This window comes from Scatophagus argus, chromosome 19 (assembly GCF_020382885.2).
Source record: "Scatophagus argus isolate fScaArg1 chromosome 19, fScaArg1.pri, whole genome shotgun sequence".
Taxonomy (NCBI): Eukaryota; Metazoa; Chordata; class Actinopteri; family Scatophagidae; genus Scatophagus; species Scatophagus argus.
In genome coordinates, this window is record NC_058511.1 from 20,649,390 (window position 1) to 20,661,620 (window position 12,231).

At 39.6% G+C, this 12,231-nt stretch overlaps 1 protein-coding gene across 1 annotated transcript in view; it reads left to right on the forward strand.

Moving 5' to 3' along the window:
• Positions 1–12,231, forward strand: part of kcnk10a (potassium channel, subfamily K, member 10a) — a 62,088-nt gene that overhangs the window by 2,235 nt on the left and 47,622 nt on the right. The window contains exon 2 of the mRNA XM_046373247.1: positions 523–908. Within this exon, the coding sequence (XP_046229203.1) occupies positions 523–908 (386 nt within the window). The remainder of the gene's footprint in view (positions 1–522; positions 909–12,231) is intronic.

The window sequence follows — 12,231 nt, forward strand, 5'->3', positions numbered from 1 at the left end:
ACAACATTTCACAACATTAATATAATGTGCAACATGTTTGCTTGTTCACTGGTTCATGTACCATGTCCTTAGTACCTGAAATACCTCACAGCAGTTAGCTTTAGTTTTCGCCAAAGTAAACACTATTTGTTCATTAATCAGTGAATAAAGTTATAAAATTGTGATTTTTATACTTTAATAAGAGAGGCCAACACCGAAACACTGAAACAGGCTGTTTTTCTAAACCAATCCAAATCTTGTCTCACTGGTGGTCTTACAAACAGTACACTCAAATCAGTAAATTATCAGTAAATAAACAATCAAATTACAGTGAAAAAGAAGACATTTTGTGGAAATTTGTGAGAGAGCGGAAGTTTTAGATTATTAACAGACATATAATTAGAAAAGTATCCTTGCCAGTGCTCATGTAAATGGTCATTCATGCTGTTTACCTGTTGCACATCTGAGTATTCATCAGCAGGAAACAGCACTGTATCATGTACACACTGCAGCACACAGTTATTCTTTTGTCCTTTGTTTCAGTGGCAGTCCAGACCAACCTGGTTCCTCCAAAAAAGGTGCAACCAGGCATGCTTCAGTCCAGCCTGGTGCATGCCAGCGTGGCCACCATGCAGAACCCAATGGGCTGCGCTCTACCACGGCTCTCTGTCTCCTGCCGTCCCCCCAGCATGGTGGCCAGCATGGAAGCAGTGGCTGATGGCTCGGCCCCCTTCACCATGATGAAGTTGAAGACAGTGCTGGCAGTTTTTGTGGTGGTGGTGGCCTACCTGGTGGCGGGGGGCTTGGTGTTCCAGGCACTGGAACAGCCCTTTGAAAACAATCAAAAGATCACGATAACAGCAGAGAAGGCAGCCTTCCTGCAGAAACACCCATGTGTGTCTCCAGATGAGCTGGAGGCTATCATCAAGGTAAGAACAGCCGCTGATCAATACACCAGCCTTTTCTCAACCCTGGAGGTGGTTCCAGTGGGGACTTAGGTCTACTGAAATCTGAGCATCATATCAACGCTGTTCAAGCTCCACACATACTCTATGCTCTGCCAGCCATCCTGGAATTGGATACAAGCCAATTGAACTGTCTAGTACATACAAAGTGTAGATGTCTTAATGAGACTGAAACTTGAAACTGATTGAAGTTGTGTGAATCTGAAAAACATCTTCTCCTGGGTTGTTTTTGTATGCATGGAATAGAGAATTATAGAATATTATACTGGTTGCTTCTATGAAGTGGCAGCTTCTCCTATCAACTTCTCACATGAGGACATTTATATACTCCAAAACCATAGCTTAATAATACACAGCAGAGCCTACAAGGTTTTTATTTCTTGCAGCTGGGAAGATTTCCATCCAAGAGAATAATTATTGTTAGCAGCTTGTATCAATAGATACACGTTAAAACAAATAATTTTGTACTGTGCATAACCAGACCAATTCCAGACTTCAATTAGTATAACAGCGGAAGAAAATTCTGTGGAACTTAAAGCCGACAACACGTCACAGTCGATTTTTATGGGTAGGTGTAGTCTTCAATATCTGCTATATAGCTTTGATTATTTATTTGGCCACTAGATTTTACTGTTGACAGCTCAGTGGATGTGATATATTAACGGAGAATGTGCAATCATTTTAAAGCCAATTCATGTTGGAAAAATTTAGAGAAATTACATGGATGTAGGTAGACTAATAATGTTAGAACTAACTCTAACAGGTTCCTTATCAAGAAAGTAAATAAAAATAAAACTTGCTAATTTAAAAAAAAAACTGAATTGAGCCTTTTTTAAATATAATCAGAATAGAAAATTGAGCAAGATGATGATACACAGGTGATTTTCTATTGCTTTTGATTGCATGACACTACAACTTTGGTTCTTTTGATTCACAGACATGGACTTGGCTTAGGAATTTGTGTGTGTGTGTGTTGAAATCTTTACATTTGGGGGGAGAAGATGCTGAATGTTATTGAAACATCTTTGAATAAGGTATCAAGGAAATGGTAAGACTATTTATAAATTACTCAAGTTAGGCACAAGGTGCCATCTGCTCATCAGGAGTGATAACCATTCACCATTTGCACAGACACTCACACACTGATGAAAGAACAATTTTAGGTTCAGTGTGTGTTGTTGCCCCTGTTGTGTACATACTAGGAGGTGACTTTTTTCAGGTTCTGTCCTGTTAGTGAATCACTATTATTACCACTCTTTGTTAGTGGCATCGCGCGTATTGTCAAATTAAAACCTCACTTGCGGGCCTGATGTCTCATAGTCCATTACAGGTTGTCTTAAACCATAAAAGGTTTATTTAATCATATGACCAGCAACCACATTTAACATTATACTGTATATGACAGTATATATACTTTAACTGTTAGTGTGTGGTGGAACAAACACTAAATCCTTGTTCATGTTGCATGTGTGTATATGTAACATGTACAATCTCATGTTAATCTCCATATGTATGTATGTATGTACGTACATATGTATAGACACACACATACAGAGTCAGCCAAAATAATACACCAGGAAAAGAAAAACATGCATAAATATTTAATTTGTATAAGTACTTCTATACTTATAGATACCTCTTTAGAAGTTTGATCAAATTACGATAACTCTGTGTACTGTTGTACAATGTTTTCCCAACAGATGGCATTACCCCTTTTTTCTGATGTGTGTATATATAATATATATACATATATATTATAATATATATATATATATATATATATTATTTTTGCTGACTGTATATACATATACATATACATATATACATATACATATGCATATATATACGCAACACAACATTATTTGATGTTTTACACCATGAATTTTATTCATTTTTCAAAGTAAACACTTCAATTTTAATTTTGATTCTTGCAATACATTTCAAAAAAATAGTTGTGACAATAAAGCATTTGCCATTTTGTAATAATGTCATTCCTTTTCACAACACTTAAAAGACGTTTGGGGACGTTCAGGGACTGAAGACACTAAATGTTGAAGCATTCCAGGTGTAATTTTATCCCATTTTTCCTTCAAACAAGTCTGAAGATGTACAACAGTACAGGGTCTTTGTTGTCGCATTTTGCATCACATTTTCTGTTGGGCACAGGTTGGGACTGCAGGCAGGATAGTCTCGCACTCACACCCTGTTCTTTCGCAGCCATGCCTTTGTAATGTGTGCCATATGTAGTTTTGAATTGTCTTGCTGAAATATGCATAGACTATTCTTCAAGATGTTGTCTTGAAGGCAGTGTGTGAAGTTACCTTTGCCAAGGGCACTGACACAACCCCATACCATTACAGACGCTGCCAAGCAACAAAGTCCGAAAGATCAATCTGGATGATCCTTTTCTTCTTTGTTTGCTCTGAAAGGACTAGATCTTTTCTGATTGCTGCTTTTGTCTTTGCCATGTCTATATGGAATTTGATTTTTGCACAGGTGCATAGTCATACTCGAATAAAAAAAGGTCTTCTCCAAACTGCTGCCACAAAGTTGGAAGCATAGCACAGTTGGAAGCATTTCCCTTCAGTGGAAGTAAGGGGCCTTGCCCAACCCCTGAAAGACAGCCCCATTACAATACTCTTGTCTATATAGTGTATTGCGGATTCATCTTTTCCCCTATCCTCTCTGATGAAGCTTTGATCATTTCATCATTTCAGAATGAGAGAAATACAAAGTTAAACACGTAATCCAGGCCAAACATGACATATTTGCAGCTGCCAAATGTTGGAAAGACAGCTGAAAAATAAGAAAAAAAACACATACAACATCATTGGATAAATATTGTACTGTCTATATCACTGCCCCATAGGACACTAGTACATCTGTATAAATACATTTGTGTATTCCATTGAATTAATGTGCTCAGATGAATTCTTACGTTTGTATGACAATTTTAGCCTCATTCTTTCGGCTGCAACTAGTGGTACTTTAATATCGATCTATAAGCGCAACAAATGCAACTCAACAATACAATGAAATGTGTTGGATGAGAAAGTAAGTGGTCAGCTCAGCCACAAATTGCTCATTCTAAAATATATAGAGAGATAAAATGGTGGTATGATGGTATGTTCATATTTGAGAGTTCAGAATTTTGATATCCTGGTGGTAAAAACTGTCCTTTAATCTGGTGGTACTGCAGTTATGCTCCTCTGTCAACTGCCAAATGGTAGCAAGGAGAACAGTCTGTTTGCTGGATGGCTGTGGTCTTTGATAATGCTGAAAGACTTCCTGAATGTGTTGATGGAGTATCTCCTTGAGAATTGGAAGTCAGCTGCCAATTATGCACTCAGGCTTATGTATAGGCTGTCAGTGGTGCACCTGTAAAGGTTAATAAGGATATTTGACTTCATGCTGAACTTCTTCAGTCTCCTCAGGAAGTAGAGCTGTTGTGTGAAGAAAGCTTTCTTCACAGAGGTGTCCACATGTAGTGACCAGGAGAGGTCCTCTGCCTCCTGCAAACTAAGGATACTGAAGCTGCTGACTCTCTCCACTTCAGCAACTCCAGTCATGATAGGTAGGTGACTGACTCAGTGTTTCCTAAAGTCCACTATCATCTCTTTAGTTTTGCAGATATTAAGAAAGAGGCGGTCCTCCTGACACCAGCTGGTAAAAGTCTCCACCTCATCTCTGTAGGCTGTCTCATTGTTGTCTATGATGAGGCCCAGGATGGTTGTGTCATCAGTAAACCTGGTGATGCTGTTTAAGGTGTGGTTGGCAATGCAGTTGTAACTGCATAGATACTACAGGAGGGGGCTGAGCACACATCCCCATGGTGCGCCTGATGAGGAGGTGTGAGAAGAGGTGTGACTGTCAATTCTCTTTAATGAGGCCTGCCAGTCAGTAAGTAAAACATCCAGCTGCAGACAGAGGTCCCCGGTCCAAGATATGTTAGCTTAGATGTGAGTTCTGAAGGAATAATATTTTTGAATGGCAAGCTGATGATGAAAAACATTCTTATATGTGTATGTATTATTTTTATCCAGGTGAGTGAGTGCAGAGTGGGTTGCCAGAGCAATAGCATCATCCTTGGCCTTGTTTGTCCTGTATGGGGTATAAGGGGTATAAGGGAAGAACAAATGTGTGTTTTGATGAGCTACTCAAAGCAATTCGTGTTGACAGACATCAATGTGATGGATTGATAGTCATTTAAGCCGGTAAGCAGTGGTTTTTTTTTTTCACAGGAACAATAATGGATATCTGTGCAAATGGTGGGGACCTCAACCAATTTGAGGGAGACTTTGAATATATTGGTGAATACTCTCGCCAGTTGCTGAGTACAAGGGGCCTGGTGCCTTGTGGGGTTGACATTTGTAAAGGACCTTCTCACCTAGCAGGGGTAGCGTTAGCTGCATCGAACCAAGAATAGAAGTTGTTGAGCTTATCTGGAAGCATTGCAGTAGACTGAGCAATGATGCTGTGGATGATATCTAAATGTACACACTGCTACGTACAACAACAGGCTTGTCTCGGGAGACATGACACTGCCGCGCCCCTAATCTCAGACCAATGGCACAAATACAGAGGCACTACGATCTATCTAGGCTTGGGAGGGGTATGCCTTGGAAACACACAACAGATACGGTACAGTACTGTGTTTTTGTATAAAACCATAACAAAAATAGAGTCCTTTGTAATAAAAAAAAAAAAAAAAAAAGAAAATAAAGAGTAGTCCCCTTCAGGTCCGCCTCCTTGACTGCCCACAGTCTCTCTCTAGACTTGGTTCGCCATCACTGGATCATCTCATTTATGTCTTGTCGCTCAAAACAGTGGTGAAAAAAAAACAACCTACATAAATAGTGCAGGATTGTAAGTCACACTGTTCTCCTTCTGTTTCTAACATAAGCTATCATCAAGCATTATCTTCATTTACAAAACAGAAATAATCAAGGGTATTTTGACTGCAATGAAATTTACAACAATATATGAATACATCACAGTGATAGTTAATGTTTTTGGCACTAACAATTGAATTATTATCACATTTCGTTAACCAAAATTAGTTCAACACAATCAAACTTAGCCAACTCCACCATCTGAGTGGCTCTAATGCTCCACTTCACTATCCAGTTTCACTAAGCAGGGCTAAAAGTCAGCATAGCTATTCTTTCAGAGCATTCATACAATGACATAGTAAGTATCAAAACACATTAAACATGATACAATATTCCTACAACCTGGTTGGTTTTTAGAAAAAGTATCTGGACACAGACTAATAAACACTATGTATTTCACGCACCAGAGTTTCAACACAAATATCTCGGGAAAAACGTCTTCTTCATGCTGACAATTGAAACTTGCTAGTCAGCTCACAGCACGTTTTCAGAATGATTTTTGTCAGGAAGTGATACTAAGGGGAAAGAAGGGAAAGTAGATCCACTATTATCCCTGTACTGAAAAGACCAACCCAACCTGCTTTATTAGAGGCCTGGGCTAATTTTTAGGACTCAATTTCGTTACATTTACTTCAAAGGATTTATCTTAGTTATTCAGCATATATGCCATAATGTTATGTGGTAATACCATTTACCATTTAACAAAAAATATTTTGCTTATTATGGAATTCTTACATTCTCACATGTATCTCACTGCCAGTAGACATCTTATCACATTTGTGTAGTGGAGTCTCTCTGGAATCTGGTAATATAAGAACCCCGAGGGTGGGATACTTTATGACTTATCAAATCACAAAAGCATGTGGTTTTCATCATCATATCATCATCATCATCATAGTTTTTCATTCAGAGTGGGATCCAATGTTAGCCTTATATTGGACACCATGCAGGAATTTCCTCTGATTTCCAAACCGGAATATGGACATGTTTTGTCACAAAAAACACATGGTAGCTTTGGAAACATTAAGTTCTGTTGTTGTTGCTCTTTCATCTGTCTCTCTCTGATCTCTCTTTCAATTCAAACGAGAGTAATGGATGTGCAGATGAACGCAGAGCTGTATGCAGACTGTAACTATGATGAAATTTGAGATTAAATCATAACTTTTTTTCTCTCACTCTCTCAACACTTTCAGAAGCCCAGTTTGTGCAGTTTCATGTGATATGCATACTATGCTGCTACAAATAGTTAATTCAACAGAGAAAAAGAGATGTGAATTTGAACGCACTTTGCGTCCATCAGCCTCAAAGGGTAAATGACTACTGGCCTGTGAAACTTAGATCAGTAGTGATGAAGTGCTTTTAAAGGCTGGTAAAGGATTATAACTGTTCATCTCTGCCCAGCAGCATAGATCTCTCCAGTTCCCCTCTTGCCCAACTCAGAGTACTGATAATGCCTTCACACACATTCTCCACCCCACCCCTCTCCCCATCCAGACCCCGGCTGTAGATGGGTGACCATCTGCCTTGACCGGTTGGGTTGAGAGAGAAAGAGAGAGGGACAGGGGTGGGGCATGAGAGAAGGAGCACGCAAATGGAGACAGCAATAATACCAGAAGTACTGGAACTGTAGATAATGATAATGACGAAGTATACAGAAGGTACTATGGTGATTATGATAACAATAGTAGTAACAATAACAATGGTAGTAGCTGTACAGAGTAGTAAGAGAATTAAAATAGGTTATGACTAAACAGTAGTAGTCACAGCAGGTTTCAAGTAGGACCGCAGCAGGAAGTCCAACCACGATCCATGGGAACCTGCAAGATGAGAAAGTACAAGGACTCCAGGGAAGAAGCTGAGTTAGAGGGACATAAATGTGTGCAGAAGGAGAGGGAGAGGAATAAAGGACTCAGTGCATCGTGGGAGATCCCTCAGCAGTCTATGCCTATAACAGCATAATTAGGGGCCAGCCTAGGCCAGCCATAACTGTAAGATATCAGCTGATTGACTCTAGCATTGTGTATAGGGAATTCCAGCGAGTTTCTACAGAGGCTTTGAGAGTCTTTTTCAGGTGAACCTAGAGATTGGTCTGCTTGAAATATGTCACTAGTGACTTGGTTAGCTCTTCTTCATTCATATCCTCCTGGGGTAGTTTGTTGAAGGTAGTGGACAGGACAGTGTTTAATATATGGGCAGCACAGCTCAGTGACAATTGTTTTGTCACATCTCAGTCTTGTCACAGCACGCAGGGCTGCAACTATATTTGCACCCCTGTCTGTCACGCAGATCAATTTGAAGTTGAATTTGTCAATGCCAAATTTACGTAACGCACTGATGATTGCTGGTTTAATATAGTCTGCCATTTTACGCAGTGAATTTTCCCACCCTGAAGTACAGAGCACTTGTTCAGTTAGCTCCCACTTGTTGTCGATGTAGTGCAGAGTGACACAGAGATAGCTGATTTTTCTATAGTCATCCATCCACATGTCCATGGTAACTGCCCCATTGTTATCTGTCAGCTGTCTTTTGAGTTCCGGGATTATTTGTTGACAAATCTCCCCCGCATATCTGATCACTCCACGAGAAACTGTGGTAGGATCAGGTAGCAGTTGCTTAGCATCCGCATGGCCAGCCCGGGCACCAACATCTATCAGCCCCTGCGCTAATGCAAAAAATCCCTCACCATGGAATGCTTCAAAAGGTTGAATATCATTGCATACAAAGTTCACACACAATGTTATTATGGTGTCCTTGTCCTCTCTGCGAGGCACCCTCAATTTTGTTTTCTTTTGGAAGAAGTTTTTAATGGAAGTACTTGGTTTGACAGATCTAGCACAATTCTACACATGCTTCTTAAGCAATGAAGTTCCATGTTTGCGGCTGTCACACAAAAATCTTCAGGCATGTTTTACAAGTAGTGAAGTCTTTAATAACATTGTATCTGAGATTTTTTTCTGAGAATTCTGAAACTCCAACATGTCGGACTTGATTTTACTGGAGGTTTTGGCCACAACTTTTAACTCTCCACTTGCTAGTTTTCTTGCAGGAACTGCAGGAGATCACACGCATTGTTTGAAAATAACAGTGGCAGAGATTTCCGGGAATGCGTGTGCAGGCATAAGCTGATATTTTATCATCTTGAAATTTTTTGTGTGTCACTAAATTATAGCCCTAATTTTTTGTTGGTACATGATATTTTGAAAACTGCACCTTTCCTGCGCTTTCCTGCGTCTGACCTGACCCAAACCTGTACCTGACATACACTCTGTCCTATTCAATTCAATTCAATTCAGTTTTATCTATAGTGCAAATTCATAATACAGTTATCTCAGATTCCTAGATTCCTGACAGTGGAGCTTGAGGCCAGGGCTAACCCATCTAGCATTGCTATTTCATTGGACAATTTGTTTCAAAGGTGTTTAAGGCCCAGAACAATAACTTCAGTTTTGTCTGAATTTAGAAGTAGGAAATTACAAGTCATCCAGGTTTTTATGTCTTTAAGAGATGCCTGAAATTTGGCTAACTGATTTGTTTCATCTGGTTTCATTGACAAGTACAGTTGTGTGTCATCTGCATAACAATGAAAACAAAGTGTTTCCTAATAATATCACCGATGGGGAGCATATAAAGGGTGAATAGTATTGGTCTGAGCACAGAACCTTGGGGAACTCCATGACTAACTTTTGTGAGTATGTACGGTGCCTCATTAACATGAACAAATTGAAATTGATCTGATCAATAGGACTGAAACCAGCTTAATGCAGTTCATTTAATGCCAATAAGCTGTTCCAATCTGTGTAATAAAATAGAATGGTCGATGGTGTCAAATGCAGCACTAAGGTGTAACAGTACAAGGACAAAGATAAGTCCCTCATCTGATGCCAACAGAAGGTCATTTGTGACTTTAACCCTCAGGAGTCGACAGACGCGTCGGCGCGTCCTTATCACAAGACCACTTTAAGACGACGTAGCTGCAAGACGCAGCCTCGCTGAATCCCAGTTTTTTTTGTGTCGAAAGTGGGCACTTCAAACTATATACCAGTTTTTAAATTTTGTTAATATGTCAAGTAAAACCCGAGTTATGATAAAAAATATACGCACTGTTTTTTTCATGACCATTGCCATCACGTTTGGTGCGCGTTTGGGGCGCACATTTTATTCAAGAAGACGCAGTAAACACCAGTGCATTGAGCGCACTTCATTCAGCGCATTTCAGCGCATTTTCCCCAGTCGGATTTTAGAGTTTTGTGTGATTTTAGGTCCAGTGTGTCAATACAGTATGTCAAAATGAAAAAAACAACAGTAAATCACACTTGTGAGGTTGTGCTGATCAAAAATGATTCCAAAATGGCAAGATAAAAAAATTCTAAGTTGAAATATAAAATTAGAATCAAAAATAGTCAACAACTGACAATTATACATGACTTCAGAGGGTTAACTAATGCTGTCTCTGTGGTATGATGAGCTTTAAAGCCAGATTGAAAATCCTCAGATAAGCTATTACTGTGAAGAATGCCACATAGCTGATTGGCAACTGTTCTCTCAAGGATCTTGGAGAGAAATGGAAAATTAGATATTGATCTTTAGTTGCTTAAAACCTCTGGGTCAAGTGTGTGCTTTTTAAGGAGAGGTTTGACTACAGCTACTTTAAAAGACTGGGATACATAGCCTGTTCTTAGGGACAGATTGATCATGTCTAATAGAAAGCTGCTAAGTAAGGGTAAAACTTCTTTGAGCAGCTTAGTTGGGATGGGCTGCAAGAGGCATGTTGTTGGTTTAGATGAAAATATGAATGAATTTAACTGATGAAGATCAATGGGAGAAAATCAGTCACGATAATTTTCTGGTATGCTGTTTCTAAGGCTGCACTGTTTGAAGGTAGATCAGTACCAGCCGAGGTCAGTAGGTGTTGAATTTTGTCTCCAATGTTTAAAATCCTGTCATTAAAAAAGGTCATAAAGTCATTGCTGCTGAGGGTTACAGGGATACAAGACTTGATAACACTAATGCTCTCTGTCAGCCTGACTACAGTGCTGAACGGAATCCTTAGGTTGTGCTTGTTATCCTTAATTAATTTTGAGTAATAGGCTGCTCTGGCAGTCCGTAGGGCCTTACTGTACGATCTCAGGCTGTCGTGCCAGATTGAGTGAGATTGAGCGAGAGCAAGTTCAATTTCAGTTCAATTTAAACCCAGAGCCTGAACCCCCAAGCAAGCAGACAGTGCCAAGGAAAAACTCCCTTTAAACAGGAAGAAACCTTGACCAGGACCCCGCTCACAAGGGACAACTATCCTGCTGATAGTCGGCTGGGTGAAGGGTGGGAAGAAGAGGTAGACAGAACAGAGAGGATGAAAGAGAGAGAGAGAGACAAAGAAACATACATGCAATAAACATTATACATTACAAAGGACAAACATGACAAGTTGTTGTAATTGGAATTCTGAAAACTATGTATTGTATGTATTTGTTTTTTGGCTAAGTTAGCTATAATAGCACTATATACAGGAACGACAGGTACAGTGGCTTGCGAAACTATTTGGCCCCCTTGAACTTTGTGACCTTTTGACACATTTCAGGCTTCAAACATAAAGATATAAAACTGTAATTTTTTGTGAAGAAACAACAACAAGTGGGACACAATCATGAAGTGGAACAAAATTTATTGGATATTTTTAACTTTTTTAACAAATAAAAAATGAAAAATTGGGTGTGCAAAATCATTCAGCCCCATTGAGTTAATACTTTGTAGCGCCACCTTTTGCTGCGATTACAGCTGCAAGTCGCTTGGGGTATGTCTCTATCAGTTTTGCACATCGAGAAACTGATATTTTTGCCCATTCCTCCTTGCAAAACAGCTCGAGCTCAGTGAGGTTGGATGGAGAGCGTTTGTGAACAGCAGTTTTCAGTTCTTTCCACAGATTCTCAATTGGATTGAGGTCTGGACTTTGACTTGGCCATTCTAACACCTTGATATGTTTTTTGGTGAACCATTCCATTGTAGCTTTTGCTTTATGTTTTGGATCATTGTCTTGTTGGAAGACAAATCTCCGTCCCAGTCTCAGGTCTTTTGCGGACTCCATCAGGTTTTCTTCCAGAATGGTCCTGTATTTGGCTCCATCCATCTTCCCATCAATTTTAACCATCTTCCCTGTCCCTGCTGAAGAAAAGCAGGCCCAAACCATGATGCTGCCACCACCATGTTTGACAGTGGGGATGGTGTGTTGAGGGTGATGAGCTGTGCTGCTTTTACGCCAAACATAACGTCTTGCATTGTTGCCAAAAAGTTCGATTTTGGTCTCATCTGACCAGAGCACCTTCTTCCACATGTTTGGTGTGTCTCCCAGGTGGCTTGTGGCAAACTTTAAACGACACTTTTTATGGATATCTTTAAGAAAT